Consider the following 16313-nt stretch of genomic DNA (forward strand, 5'->3'; position numbering starts at 1 on the left):
TTCAGTGCATTCTGCCAACTTTCGGTCCAGGACTTGATCACTCTTGACCATGCTCTTCGCCATTAGAAGTCTAGTAGAAGAGCCAAGTGAACGAAGATGTCACTATGTTGTTTTTCAATTGCTCTGACTCTTATCATTATCATACATTATCACATCCCGGCCAATTACAATTGGCGTCCTCACTTTTCTGTCCTCACTTTTGAGGGGCGCTAGCCCCTCCTATATACAGGTATAATGTTTGTTTTCAATTCAATTTGTTTTAAAAACACCATTGACAATGAAGAGAATTTTACATCATCTTGTCCCTAACACAAACATTAAATGCCATTAACAATAAAGAGAATTTAATGTTTGTTTTGTCACCATTACATCACCTAATCATGAGTTAGACTTTAATATATTAGCGCCCCTCACTTCACACAGGTGTGATTTTTTTATCCTCAATTCCGTGGTACCCAGACACAGAAATCTGCCTATAGGCAAAAAATAAATATTGGGGTGTGCCGTTATTTGAACTGTTCTCACACAAACAACGAAGGCAGGGACAGAGGTGATACACTTTTTTCAAAACCAGTTAATGTTGCGCTCCCCCACACCCACCCACCTCCCCGTTCCTCTGGCCAATCGCGGAACTGCTTCGCCTCTAGTCATGTCATGTGTCACATTCGCGAGCATGGAAATGGTGCTGACATTGTGTAAATGGTGACGGCCCACTCACAACTTTTCCTACTTGCGGGACTGGGGGACGAGGATTGCAACTCGAACCGGAGCTGAGTTGGCTCAAGCGAACTTCGCAATGTTCGACACGACAACTTTAGCTTTAGCGCACTCGTGGTGTCTCTCATGGCTCAAGGTCACTGACGGCGGGGGGGCTGGGCGGGCCGGGTCTTGATGCAACTGGTTTTGAAAAAAGTGTAACGCAGAACAAAGGGAGGGAGGACTCAGGAGCTTCCGGTACCCTCCCCTGCGTGGTCCCCACGTTTCTGTCGCTTCTTCACTCTGATTTCGTTCATGGCTTCCTCTATGGACCGAGTGTCCCTCTTGTTGGCCACAGGCACATAGCCGTATGCGCTGTTGGCCTCTAGAGCGTGCGCTGCATCTTTTGCAGCAGACGTGCCAATGAGGTGACTGTACTTGTCTCTGTAATTGGAATTGGGACAGGCTTTCACTTTCTCTGATTGGCTGTCCGCAGCATCTTCTAATGCTGCCTGTTCTTTGAGTCTTCTCCGTTCTTCTGCCACTTGAGGATTCCACTCCTCTCCTTTGCGATAGGCTTCAAGCTCCTCATCTGATGGAGCAAACTCCTTCTTAAAAAGAAAAACGTATCTGCTCTCCTCTTCCTCCCCTAATGAAAATGATGTCACACCAGCAACTTCTGCCACATCATGCAATATAGTCCTCTCAATTTTCCCCATAGGGTCATATTTCTTCTTTTGCTGAGCACCGTCTCGGATGAAATCTGACACTTCTTTCTCCATATATTTCCTGAATTCTGCTTTCTTTCTCTTCTCATCTTCCTGCAACTGCTTGATTTTTGCTGCTTGCTCACGGGCCTTTCGCCGGCTTTCCTGATTGCCAACTGTGGGAGGTTTCTCCATTGAGTTTAAGATTGATCCCAAAAGATCCATCATGTTGGAATCTGTATGACACAACATTCCTGTTCAGAAATAAACTCAGTATTTGCTAAAAATATGTTTATTGATCCAATGTGTGTTTTCAAGTAATTTAAATCCTTCCTGTATTTATACAATGGGTGACATCATCAGTGATGTCACTTGAACTGACCAAGTATAGGGGAGGTAAATTAGGTTATTTATAATTTTGAAGATTTTAATATTATGGTTATACAGACAGTACAGTAAATGCAATTATGTGGAAGTGTTATTTCAGGTTGTTGAGTGTGAAAAACCTAATCATATATTATGTACAGTCACTCGAGTCTACAGTATAATAGAGACACTGTTCTTTCTACTCCTCTTCTAAATGCAAGGTAGTTGCTAAACCAGTGGAGAGATCAGCCCCTAACAAATTCATACCCATTGCTATAAAACAATCATGCAATCGCCCCATTATAAAGAACCACCCAAAGACTTTTGAAGTTTGATGCTGCATTGCAGTTTATTTAAAATTTGTCAACAAAAGCTGGGAAATTTCCTCAGTCTCTGTTGAAACCCGCTTTTAGGGCCTGACTGCACATAACATTCATATCCTCAGTAATTTATGATATTTGGTGACTAATCACTGAATTGTTATTCAAATCAAGATGCCTCATCATTAAGAGATGTTGGGCTGTATTTTGCGTGTCTTTAGTACCTTGTCTTATTACTTAACTTAAGACCTGGAGGCGTGGTCAATGCTCTTTGGCCACTCAGAATAGCCAAATGGCATTGATCATGCCTCCAGGTCTTAAGTTAAGTAATAAGACCTGGTACTTAAGACACGCAAAATACAGCCCGTTGTATGTTATTGCACATAGCTCCTTAATTGTCACTACGTACAGCAACGTCTCATTCAGAAGATGTCAGTTGAATCTGTGTTAAAGCCTTACAGTCCATATTATGTTAACTCATTGCAAATCAAAAGACTATAGGGAGATGAAAGGAGAAAGACAGATGGCAGGACAGAGGAAGAGTGTCAAGTTCTCTGGAACGGCTGAGCTGTAATTTACTTTAGCGACGACAGCAGCGATACTAGCAGAAGTCCTAGACTGATAGCTTGTGGTTATGAGGGGAATGGAACATCAGTTATCTGCTGCCTAAGTGACAGAGTGTGTTGATAGTACACAATGCACCCACAACTCTTTGAAGAGGAACACCAGCTCTTAAATCAAGGACAATCCCTGACTGTCATTGTTCTATTGTCTTCCCTTGCATTGTATTCCTTTTTAATATTTGCTCAGCAGCAGCACTGCGGATGAAAATTAGCAACTGTGCTATATCCGGTGTATTTACGCCCATGTGACGTCCATTAATATGCATTGTCCTGTCCAAATAAAGTAAAGTAGACTTTCTTCTACTGTAGGTCTCGTCTCATAGTTATTGTGTGTGTGTGTGTGTGTGTGTGTGTGTGTGTGTGTGTGTGTGTGTGTGTGTGTGTGTGTGTGTGTGTGTGTGTGTGTGTGTGTGTGTGTGTGTGTGTGTGTGTGTGTGTGCGTGCGCACTCTGAGAGTGTGCATTTATATACACTCTTAGAGTTATGTGGCTATTTGAAAATATTTGAGAACCACTGCTCTAGTGCCACCACCAATGGACCAAAACTCACAGTTGCACACAAAAGTATAAAACATCGAATGGATAAGACTGACAAGGAAACTTGTTGAGCACGTCGTTCATACTCACAGGATGAACCCTGACACGTTGAGTGACCCCTTGATCCTTTCTCTTGTGCCACCCACAGACCAAAAGGTTAACTTTGCAGTCAAGAGTGCTCATAATAGACAGGTACGAGATGCACAACCTCTAGAGGCTGCTAGCAGGACTTTGTACAATTTTAAGCATTTGCCAGATGCTGTTACAAATGCAAGCTATTGTAATCTGTATTACTATTTTATTGTTACATAATTATAAGGTACTATATACCTGTACCTCCACCCATATATCCGTTATCATAGCACCCGTTTTAACAGTCTGTCTGTTTGCCTGTATCCCGTTTATGCCCATATATGGAGCTTTCTATATCTGTCTTTCCTTGGCCCTTTTATGCCCATACTGTATAAGGAGATCCCTGATGTTATCGGTACATGGGCGTATATGGGCCTGGCCTTGTATGGGCATCAGTGGATCAGTGGTTGTGGAAAGTCCTTGCTTGACTTGAGAAGTTGATGAAGTTGATGTTCTATTGCTTGCAGTCTGTTCTTTATAATGACCATGATCAGCACTCTCCCTTAAGCTGCCCTAGAGAGAGAGGCCTTAATATTGATGTTATGAAATGATCAATGGCATGTCAGGAGGACAAATAAAATTAGCCCAAGAAGTATATGCTAATTTCCGTCAAAAGGCCACTATGCTGTTGGCCTGAAACTTTAAATAAAGTGAACACATGGCAATACATTCATCTTGTAATCTCTATAAGATATTTGAAAATGGCATGCTCACAAGATCTAAATATATATAAAAATCTTGAATAATTGTGAACAATTTTGAATAATTTAGAAAAATGTACCGTTACACAAATCTTCTCTTATGGGAACTTGCGGCAACTGTGTTTTCAGAGAGATGACAAATGCATATCAATTTGGTGGTCCTTGACATGAGAAACACTGTGCTATGCTACCATGTTGTGCCAAATATAAGACGACTCTGATTATAAGACGACCTCCATTTTCAAGACTCATTTGTGGAAAAAGAACATTGCATGTCAAATAGTCCAGTACCCGATTATAATACGACCCCATTTTTTTAAAATATTTCCATTGGGAAATATATTCAGCACAATAGGGTAATCAATGGTAAATCAATAAAACAACAAAGGCACATCACCACCTGTTTTAGTACAGCACACACACAAACTTCTGGCTGAGCTCACCTTCTGCACAGCTTCTTCCAGAAGAATGCTGGGAGCACTCGAGCCTTTGCCTGCAATGCAAAGAAACAACGGGTATGGACTCGTCGCAATAACTAAACTCATATTGTATAATGTATTTTTGGCGTTTCAGTGATGTCACGATGATGACATCAGTCATCTCCACAGCCTGATCTAAGCTCTATTGACATCTATTATAAGTTAGATATTTTTGTTTAAAACGTTAAACAAATAGTGGATATACTAAGTAGGTTGTGCACAAGAAATGTGCTGATCAGTCCGGTTTAGCGAGATTAGACCTGGACAAACACACGCGCACATGCACAAAGGCACAAACACGCACACACGTGTCGGCCAGACCCTCTAATGGACGGCTACCTCCTTTAGAGCCACGTCCCATAAAGTTCATCATGTTTGTTCATGTCGGGATCCACACCAGGAAAAGTGTAGCTCCAGTGTTGATCTCGAACTTCATGTGGCCAACCTGTAATGTCAATCATCTACGGTGTGTGTCAGTCATTCTATGACACATCTCTACTATAAGAATCAGAATGGGCAGGTAGGAGCGGATTCTGACACCTCTCTGTAGAGCGGATATACCTATATTGTTCACACATAATCCTTACTGAATGTTGACCAGATATAGTACAGGATAATCAGTATAGCAAGAGGGAAGGCTTGGTTTAGCATTGTGAATAGTCCTTGTTTTTCCCAGATTATTAAACATCCGAGCAGATAAGGCTGTGCATCTTCAATGGAACATAGACCGGCAGATCCAAGGATAGTAAGAGCAATTGGGATAAAGGATAGCGTCACAATCACAATTCTCTTTGGCATAGTTCAGCCCATCAACTGGCAGGTGGGAGAATAAACCTTAATTGATCCTGTGGGGGACATTTAGGTGCCAGAGGCAGCACAGCAGTTAAGATACAGATAGAGAGTAAGATAATACTGTGAGATAAACAAGCACCATCAATGAACAGTTTACACCTTATGCTAATAGTCTGCACTACGCAGGAAAAATATGCACAGTCCCAGTGCAAAAAAACAATATCCTGCCTTTCAAAATAAGACTTATTTTTGGTGCCACTAACATTAGTGGACATTAAATGGACTGAAATAAAATGTACTACTACTCACTTCTGCTTGTAGCAAGCACCGTTTCGGCATTATTCCAAATGGACTCTAACAGTGTCTTGCCATCACATTTCCCAAGCTGGTGAAGAATAGGTACTCATTGTAAAGGCACAGTATGTGCAAGGCCGGTGAACTCTGGAGTTCTGATTGATAGTGAATGTTATTGATAGGTGTCTCTTCTTGAACCTATAGGGAACGAGTCTGCCCCTGCTATCACCTTCTTAATCCCTAGTTTGCGCAGACAGGAACATTATTGTGGACTGCAGAGGTGTACAGTATACATTTTGTTGGACTTTGAAAGAAAAGAGGCCAAAGATTAATGTCAGAGGCATTGATTATGTATTCTTCCAGTTTACTTTCCTGGTCCTCACTGAAAACTAAAGAGTTTTTCAGTGGCAGGGAGAGGCAAATTCCATCTCCAGAAATCTGTGATGCAGGACTTATTTTACTGCAATATCTTTGCAGTGTGCAGCTGCTTACACTACTGTAACTGTGCCACATCCACCTCAAGCAAACACACACCGACCGGTAAATAACTAACTGTACCACAGCGACACCATTGGGTATTAATTTGTCCATTGGGGGTTCATAAGGGTCGATTCATACTCCTATTTTAGAGCCGAATAAAAGTCGGTTCGGCGCTGTAGAGCCTACAATTTGACGTCATTTGAGGTTCGGGGGGGCGGGTACCGTCCTAAAGTCGGCTCTTCGGTGCTACTGAAATTTTCTGACGAGCCGAAATCATTTCGGCACTACAGCGCCGAAACAGGAGTATGAATCGGCCCTTACAAATGATTGGTACATTTTTACCTTGACCTGAATGCATTTTCTTAATCTCAAAGGTATCACAGTATGACTAGACATCAATTTAGTTGCAATTTACACCTCATAACATATTAAACCCTGTATAATTTGTTGACCAGGGTCTCCCATGGATTTTTTTCCCTCTGCACCCAAAATAGCTGATCTACAAGCTCACAATGCGTCACAAATGATGCAAGCTATTTTCATTGAATGCTTGCCTTGGATGTTATAACATGCCCAGAATAGGGTTTATTTGGTTACAACACAACAGTTTTCACAGTTCCAAAATGAAGTGTGTTTGAATCCTTCCAAATACCCAATCTACAAGCTCACAACTCGCTGCTGGGTGGGTGATTGGGTGACTACACACCTGTAGGCACAAGATAAATCGGTCATCCCCACACCCTAGACGCGAAAAAGCAAGACACGCATGACGTGGGCACACACCGTTTTAGGAGACGGGAAGCAGGTTGGAGTCTATTAATTTCAATGGGAGAATGAACGTGAACACAGCTTCTGAACCTTTCCATAGCCCCATGGTCACTGAACTAATTACTAAATACTGGACCCAATTATCACAAGGCACACAATATTTACAAGATGTTCATACTAGATTTTCCTTTTTTTAGTGAGACAAATCAGGAGAAAATCTACTGTCATCGATCTTTCTCTATCCCAGCAAGACACACTCGCGAGATTTGGGAAGATATCTCAAGAGTATCTGTAGTCTGACGGACAACACATGTGAGCTTTATATGAAGCTGACATATGCAGGAATTCTGAAGTGAATTGCATAAACTTTTGTGCGCATTGTACATTGATGCAATTCCCTCACAAGCAGGAGAAGGTGCTTGTGATGTTGGCAATGTTGAGTCAAATATCAGCTCAAAATTCAGCGTTTTAATGTAGGCCTAGATATGTTATAGCCTGCATGTACCTGCATGTGTGTTGTGTTTTATGCCTTTCATTCATTGAAGGTTGCATAGTGGTGTGAGCAGTGCCAAGTTGCCAACTGCTAAACAAAGTAAAGGGGTGATTTGCTTATTGTTGGAATGCAGATTTCTTATCTAATGTTTGCCTATAGGATTTCCAATACAAAAAAGAACTGTGACCCAGGAGAATAGAGGCCTTCGGACTTCAGACTTCTGTGCTCTATTGACCTTGATCAGCAGTGACGTTGTTTTCAATATACTGAGTTCCGGACCGGGACCCATGGGTGGTCATTTGAATTGCTCTTCTCAATACTGTGTGTGTGTGGTGTGTGTGTGTGCAGTCTCTGTAACCCCCATCACCCATGGTTTTGTAACATTTATTTGTATGACAATGATAAATAATGGCTTAACGAACATAAACCAACATCATTAATAAGCATAAACATGTGACCTGGTTCCAAACTCAAATATCAAAAAGTGTTGGTGTATATGGCTCGAGGCATGGTGGGAAGTCCTCCTCTTTCCATTGGGACATTATTTCAGCCAAAAAAGACAGACCAGTAACTCATCGTTTGACTTTTTTGGTCACAATCTGAACATTTTGTGTTGACACTGACAGTGTAACCAACCCAGTGGTGGACAGAAGTACATTTACGCAAGTGCCATACTTAACACTTAAACCTCCACGATTAATTAAAGAATGAATACTCTATTCCAGCATTTCCCCCCCTGCAACCCTTATTTTGAAGATCAAAAAACCTCGACCGGATGTTGTGTCGACATAATGGTATGTGTTGTCTCGACCCGATGTTGATCTCTCGATTGACGATGAGAAGCACAGGACGCAACCATTAGAGAGACCGCTATGCTCCATGCAATAAGCCTTGTTGTTGTGACCAGAAATGCCGCCTGGGACGGGGATTTGGAGATAAAAGCAATTGAAAGCTTGGGTGCGCACGTGCAGACCAAGATGGCACAGCCCAGTGTTATGGATAACACTGGGCTGCGTGTTATCCACGCAGCCCAACCATCCGAAGCTAATGTGTGTAGCCTTTCGACTAGATTGGATCAAAACATGTATACAACTGAATTAAGCTTGCTGAGACTAAACAATTAACTTAACTTTACTTGGGTGTTCGTATTTTTGGATACTTGTGTATATATATAAATGTATATATTTTTTGAAATTGTGTAAATTTCAATAATGTATTGATCAAAAATTTAAATGTACTGTGTAATTTGTACAGTACTTCCTCCTGTCTTTCATTATAGATACTTTGACTCTGAAGTTACTGCGGCTGAGTTCTTTATCCACCACTGTACCCACCTTAATTCAACTACCTCCCGCATCTGTGTTTGTAATGTGTGTAATGTGTGTGCATTCTCTGCCAGGGTGCAAGGTAGCAGTGAACGCATGGAACTTCATTGATTTTGGACATTTTCTCAATAAGCAAAGTGGACTGGATTTGATTGTGAAGCACTGACAGCACTCGAAAAGAGTGTTACGTGCATAGATTTTAAGCTATGACCCAACAGCTTCCATACTATATTTTAGTTCACTAGGCATTTCCTAGACTGGTCAGGGGCTTTCATGGCCAAAGGTGTTTCTCATTAATCGCATCATGCACATACAGTAGTAGCATAAGTTGCGAATGGTCTACTTTAATGGGACAGACATACACTTACTGTACATATATATAAAGTACTTTCAGTATCAGTCGGAGTCATTTCATTCATTTGAATGACATTTCAGTCAAGAAGTTTGTTTGTTAAATTGAATGTCACAGAAATATGTAAAATATATTCAAGGCCATATGCAGTATATGTCATAAGATTGTATCTATGTTAAAGGCTAATCTTTAAAGAAGTTCAGATACTTCATACAAGCGAGATGTACAGTATATGGCATTTCACAAGGCTATTAATGAACAGTCTCTGTGCAGGTCTGGTAATACGATATGTGACATCAGATAATTATCTACAATAAATGTGATAAGAATCACTTTACCAAACACCCCTGGTGAACTTGAAAATATTAATTGAGTGTATATATATATAACTGTAGTTATCGGTTGGACTGAAAGGAGGTCATACTGTATACTGTGAAGTGTGAAGTTTGTTTTACATAATTTAATATTGAACAGCAATCTGTGAACTGTATACAGTTTCCTCACATACATTTTCCAAGCTAAGCATACTATCCATTTGGGGATTGGAGCAATCGATTTTACCACCCCCACAACAGAATGCTAGCAAGTCAAAGTTATCTGAGACTATTATAGTATAGTAATTATGAGAAAGGGCTGTATATTTCGTTTAGATAATGAATAAATAATTAATTTAGATGATACATTAATCACAACTCCTTGTTGTGGTGGAACGTCCCTGCAGGATCAATTTTAAATGAACACTCTGGATGTGCAGATTTACCCATAATCTGAGAGTCAACACTAATGAATGTCTCAAATGTAACAAATGTAAATGGAGAATTCAATATATTCACTAACTGGGAGGCTTTGGTCAAATATTAATAGATATATTAAGATGCAGTGTATCTCAAAGCACATGTCTTTGCACACAGAGCCATTTTCCTCTGTGGAAATTAGACTGTCAAGTGGACAGATAGATTAGACCTCTCAGTGGCCGCCAATGACCAAAGAGATTCTTAGCCACTGAGCATGACACATTTACAGCAGATACCGTATAGGCTGTAGGCCTAATCTAGATACGGTTTATACAGTGGATTATCATTATGTAATCCACTTAACTCTAAACATGATTTTTATTCAGGAGTGTCTGCCCCCACAGCAAAATGATGTAGGCACCGGGGAAATGTATATGACATGTTATGCAGTGTTAATAAAGACAGTTTCTGACAAGCAAGATTTCAGCTTTAATTTAAGTGTGCAAGTGGACCCAAATTCCAAATTAGCGCTCGGCACTCTTGCTCCAACTTCTGTACAGCACCATCTGTTAATTTAGCACTGAATGAGTAAAAAGAAAATTGACACGTTTTGACTGTGCATGTATTAGTTATAATGGCACTTAACAGTAGGCCTACTGTACGTGATAGGACAACATAAAAAAAAGCTTTATAACGAGCTTCCTCTCTGCAGTGGAGAGCCATTCAAATGTATGTAATCGGCCGGCTGTGGCTCAGGAGGTAGAGCAGGTCGTCCAATGATCCCTGGGTCGGCAGTTCGAATCCCGGCTCCTCCCGTCCACATGTCGAAGTGTCCTTGGGCAAGAGTCGAGACACTGAACCCTACATTGCCTCCAATGAGTCGGTCGGTGTGAGCTTGCCACCATTGGTGTCTGAATGTGGGAAGTGAGGACGCTGGCGTCGACTGTTCGCCGCTTCACCTCCCAATGTATGAATGAATGAACCATTGTAAAGCGCTTTGAACACTTGGAAAAGTGCTATAAAAATGCAATTCATTATCTCTTAATTGTTTGAAGTGAGCATATATTATTCCCATCCTAAAATGAAAATGCTAGCACCTCTCAAATGTACGAGCTTGTAGGTCTGCTAGGTCTGTAGGCCTAAATGGGTTAAGAGTAGCACTCAACTGACAATCCCATTGTTGAAGCACAACCCCCACTTTCTAAACAACGGATTATTTACATTTCAGGAAGTGAATCAATTGCTTGATTTCATTTTCCACGATTTTCAGCCATCGACTTGTCATTTAACAACCATCAAGGCAGGTGAAATCAATTTAGGAATGCCTTAATGATTGGAATTATCACTGGAGCACGATGACTCACCGGTGAAAGCAGATAATCCTCATTTTCTATTGCTGGAAGTTGAGCAGGGCTGTATTGTATAATTCTATTTCCATGATGAGTGACTCATTTCTGCCTTTTCGAGGCACAACTCTTTTGATCCGCTGCTCTTTAACATTATGGAGAGGCTTACTTTTGTCTCCATTGCCTCATTGAGGCTTTAGAACACACCCCATTGCATTTTCATTATTTTCTCATTTGCTGACATCCCATGGGCATCCCCAGCATATTGTGGGAAGAGCTTAGGAGGGTGGTTCTCTGGGTGATTAAAATGTCATTTTCTGCACATGGCATCTTCTCAAAAACAAACTAATTTGACTTCACAGTATGTACCTTCACTTGTGTGTGTGTGTGTGTGTGTGTGTGTGTGTGTGTGTACCTTCACTTGTGTGTGTGTGTGTGTGTGTGTGTGTGTGTGTGTGTGTGTGTGAGATTTTGGCTACAATATCCGCAGTCAATTTTGATCAATTACAAATGTAACCGCATGGACCAAGGGCCCATTTGGTTACATGTGGGCCCTTTTAAAGTTAACTAATGGATACGGTATCCTGTTGTGATAAATAATAACCGTATACATGTTTTTAATGAGGCATAATGTACAGTATAAGAGCGGCAGTCCTGTGTTGAGAGATGTGAAAGCTATACACATAATATTAAACTGTATGGGTAAATATGGTTTAGTTTATGCACTTGTGGTCACAGTAGAAAGTGATGCATGGTGGCGGCATTGAAAGGCCAGGCTGAAGCTGTGGAGCGTTATGGATCTAACTGATGGCCTGTCACCATGACATCGACCTGTTTACGTTCAACAGCGCTGATCAATATGCAGGTAACAGAAAATGTATTGCCGTTGCTTTCTCTTTGAATGGATTGAAGACGGACAGTAAAATACGTACAGTAAACTACTATACGATTAGAGCCCACAAAAGCAGGTTTTTAGGCTTCATCGTGATCATTTGTGGCGTTTTGAGATACTGCTGCAACAACTGAGACTCGGAACATATTGTGGCATCCATACATAACCTGGTATATTGATACTACTGTCTATAGACATTGTCATTTATACTTACCAACTCCTCAGCTTAACCCCCTCTGCCACCCCCTTAACAATATATTTAGACAGTGTAGAGTTTGCATGTTCTCCCCGTGTCCCCTAGGTTAGGTACCGTAACAAAAAACATGCAGTAATCCTGGTCTCTAAACTACCTCCCCCTGGCCAGCCGGGGTGCCTGATGGTCAGAATAACGTGTTCCTTCTACACACTACGTCCGGCCGGGGAAACCAAAATTACTATAATATACCTGTATGTAGCTTATTGACTAGTATTCAAATGTTGTCTGTTTTTATGTCCAATGTATTTAGTTCATAAAGTTAACATAACTAGCTTGCATTGGAAATTAAATAAAAAGGTAACTTCTCAAGATTACAATTCAAAAATAGAAGAAAAAATAATCAGGATTTGAATTCAAATAGGCCTATAGCAAACAATAGCTGATCCAGAAGCTCACAATGCGTCACAGTGCGACGCGTTTTGAACTTCTTTGAACTTCGAAATTCTTGCTATGACAAAAATATGCAATGTGCATGCCCCTCTGAAGGGGAACTTGGCCCTCTGCATCTTCAAAGTTGCTATTGCACTGCTATTCCGACAGCGGATGGACATACCATACTGTAGCTGTTCCAGTCAGGTAGCATCGACTGTCTGTAGATTCCAAGTTGCAAATGCATCCACTGCACGTACTATACATTGACGACGGATGGTAGTTACAACGGAGTGGTTTAACGTCATACCCAGCACACAAACATGCACGCACACACGCACGCACGCACACACACACACACACAGTAGTACAGTACATTTCTATTTACAATCTCTTTCTGTACCGTTACTCTTCCGTTACACAAAGCACCTATCGTTGTTTCTGTTTAGTTCAGTATGGCAATGAAATGTCTCCAAACGTGTCTGTCGGTTAAAGAACACATCTATAACTAGAACTGCACTCTGCCGAGTGCATACTTGCTTGTTGCACACTAGTAGGCCATAAATGGCCTACTAGTGCGCAAGCAGAGCGCGCAAGTACTTTCGACCGCTGGAAAGTATCACATCTCAGTATCTCTGTGAAGGAACGTTTGAAATGTATAATAATTACGTGTAACTATTTGCTACCTAACTACTTTTTTACAGAAAAATGAATCATTGATATGTGATGAAAAAAAAAGGTATATAAACTGAATTAAAATATATTATACAGTATAATTATTTTATTATTATTATTATTATTTTGCCTTGTGGGTTCCATGTAAGGGCTTGTCTTGTGATGCTGGTATTGGGCTTATTTTATATAACGGTAAGTCTGTGCCTGGTTTGCTGGGACCAGTTACCACATTACGTCATCGTTGAAAGCTGGGACCAGAGTACATGGTGTGTATATGTATGACTAGCTCTCAGTTAAGACATAAGAGAAATGGTCATCTGTATAATCTGGTCCCAGCAGATACCACATTACGTCATCTTTGAGAGCTGGGACCAGAGTACACGGTGTGTATATGTATGACTAGCTCTCAGTGATGACGTAAGAGATATGGTCATCTGTGTAGTCTGGTCCCAGCAGACCAAGCACAGATTTACAAATTACAAATCACATTACAACTACATACAGAGTATGTAGTTGTAATTTGATTAGCAGTATACTGTGGTTACTTGGTTCCAAAAAGTGAAGCCAAGTTTTTTTCAACCGTAGGTTTGTGCCTGGTTTGCTGGGACCAGTTACAACATTACGTCATCGTTGTGAACTGGGACCAGAGTACATGGTGTGTATATGACGTAATGTTGTAACTTGTAACTTGTAACTAGTCCCAGCAAACCAGGCACAGACTGTATGTAGTTGTTCTAGTTACAACTACATACAGAGTATGTAGTTGTAATTTGATTAGCAGTATACTGTGGTTACTTGGTTCCAAAAAGTGAAGACAAGTTTTCTTCAACGGTAAATCTGTGCCTGGTTTGCTGGGACTAGTTACAACATTACGTCATCCTTGAGAGAGTACATGGTGTGTATATGACGTAATGTTGTAACTTGTAACTAGTCCCAGCAAACCAGGCACAGACTGTATGTAGTTGTTCTAGTTACAACTACATACAGAGTATGTAGTTGTAATTTGATTAGCAGTATACTGTGGTTACTTGGTTCCAAAAAGTGAAGACAAGTTTTCTTCAACGGTAAATCTGTGCCTGGTTTGCTGGGACTAGTTACAACATTACGTCATCCTTGAGAGAGTACATGGTGTGTATATGACGTAATTTGTAACTAGTTACAAATTGTCTGATTTGTAACTAGTTGATTAGCAGTATACTGTGGTTACTTGGTTCCAAAAAGTGAAGACAAGTTTTCTTCAACGGTAAATCTGTGCCTGGTTTGCTGGGACTAGTTACAACATTACGTCATCCTTGAGAGAGTACATGGTGTGTATATGACGTAATGTTGTAACTTGTAACTTGTAACTAGTCCCAGCAAACCAGGCACAGACTGTATGTAGTTGTTCTAGTTACAACTACATACAGAGTATGTAGTTGTAATTTGATTAGCAGTATACTGTGGTTACTTGGTTCCAAAAAGTGAAGACAAGTTTTCTTCAACGGTAAATCTGTGCCTGGTTTGCTGGGACTAGTTACAACATTACGTCATCCTTGAGAGAGTACATGGTGTGTATATGACGTAATTTGTAACTAGTTACAAATTGTCTGATTTGTAACTAGTTACAAATTACGTCATATACACACCATGTACTCTCTCAAGGATGACGTAATGTTGTAATTAGTCCCAGCAAACCAGGCACAGATTCACCGTTGAAGAAAACTTGTCTTCACTTCGAAGAGACCAAGCGAAACGATTACTTGCGCGCTCTGCTTGCGCAAGTAATGACGACCAGCCATTGCGGCAACAAAAACTAAGAACGGCAACAAAGACTGTGGCTGAACACAAATTAAGACATACTCTCACAGGACGATGTTGTTGTAAATGAATGCCCTACTTTGTCATACAAGCGTGTCACCCAAAAGTAGCGACTATAACAGATATACATGGCAAGCTCACTAAGGGTGTGATCATGATGAATTTGTTGTGAATGATTGGCTGTTTTTAGCAATTTGACCGCTTGGGAAGATCCATGGCAAATTACATTTTGAGAGTTTGGTGCAATCCACCCATTACAGGATTGTGGCCTGCGGGTCAGAGAGGAAAGGCCATTGGGTCACCCAAATCAGTAGGGGGTCATCCCCCATGCCATGGGGACCATGAAGGTGCACAGAAAATCCCATGGCAATTCAGCCAGCAGTTTTCAAGATATTTTGTTTGGGACCCAAGTGGCCACTTATGGTGGATGTACAGAAAGACAGACAGACCAGACCAACCGACATCTTTAGCACAGTGGTTTTAAACCCTTTTCATATCAAGGACCATTATTTATTCTGCATTTGAGCCACGGACCACCAATTGATGACATTTAGCCTCTCAGACCCAAAACTAGGAATATTTTGTTGTTGTTGGATACGATTTTGTCCACAATTCCATTCTGTATTCATGTGGTACCATAGGAGAGAGATAACAGGCACACGTTGATCAAAATAACAATTCTTCTACATTTTCTAGCCTAATTGTGTAGATTTATTGTAAATTAAGTAATGCAGATGTTTAACAATAATTAAACTCTTGAGAGCATAAAATGAAAACAAATGGACCCGGTCCATTTGGTTTCATGTTATGCTTTATTTTAGTTTAGTCACATGTTTTTTATGAACAGTTATGCCAGTAACAAATCTATACTGTCTCCAAATCCAAGTACAGCTCACTGAGCTTACTGAGCTTTATACTAAATCCATGTTTTTCATGCTTCCACTAAAGAGCTTTTGGAACAATATACCTGTAGATAGTTATTTTGTTTTCAATTGTGTGCACAACTGATCACTTCTCACCCTCTTTCTCAGTGTTTGAATTGTAACCTTGATGCATGGTATTGAGTTGTGCTTTCATGTAAATGTACCCATTCTGAAAACTGTTAATACTTCAATTAATCAAAGCATCAGGTTTGTGATTGTGAAGAATAGACCCTGTTAACCCCAACACAGAGATGCAC

At 40.6% G+C, this 16313-nt stretch overlaps 2 protein-coding genes across 2 annotated transcripts in view; both read right to left on the reverse strand.

The window, feature by feature from the left end:
* Positions 1-16313, reverse strand: part of dact2 (dishevelled-binding antagonist of beta-catenin 2) — a 249936-nt gene extending 233623 nt beyond the window's left edge. Inside the window, exon 1 of the mRNA XM_080781732.1 lies at positions 16302-16313. The gene's annotated coding sequence lies outside the window, so the exon portion shown is untranslated. The remainder of the gene's footprint in view (positions 1-16301) is intronic.
* Positions 942-1631, reverse strand: spag7 (sperm associated antigen 7; the record flags this gene model as incomplete). Its single annotated transcript, XM_080782892.1, has 1 exon — positions 942-1631. The coding sequence occupies one exon, from the start codon at positions 1629-1631 to the stop codon at positions 942-944; it is 690 nt and encodes a 229-aa protein (XP_080639018.1).

This window comes from Protomyctophum bolini (genome assembly GCF_963924005.1).
Source record: "Protomyctophum bolini genome assembly, chromosome: 14".
Classification (NCBI taxonomy): domain Eukaryota; kingdom Metazoa; phylum Chordata; class Actinopteri; order Myctophiformes; family Myctophidae; genus Protomyctophum; species Protomyctophum bolini.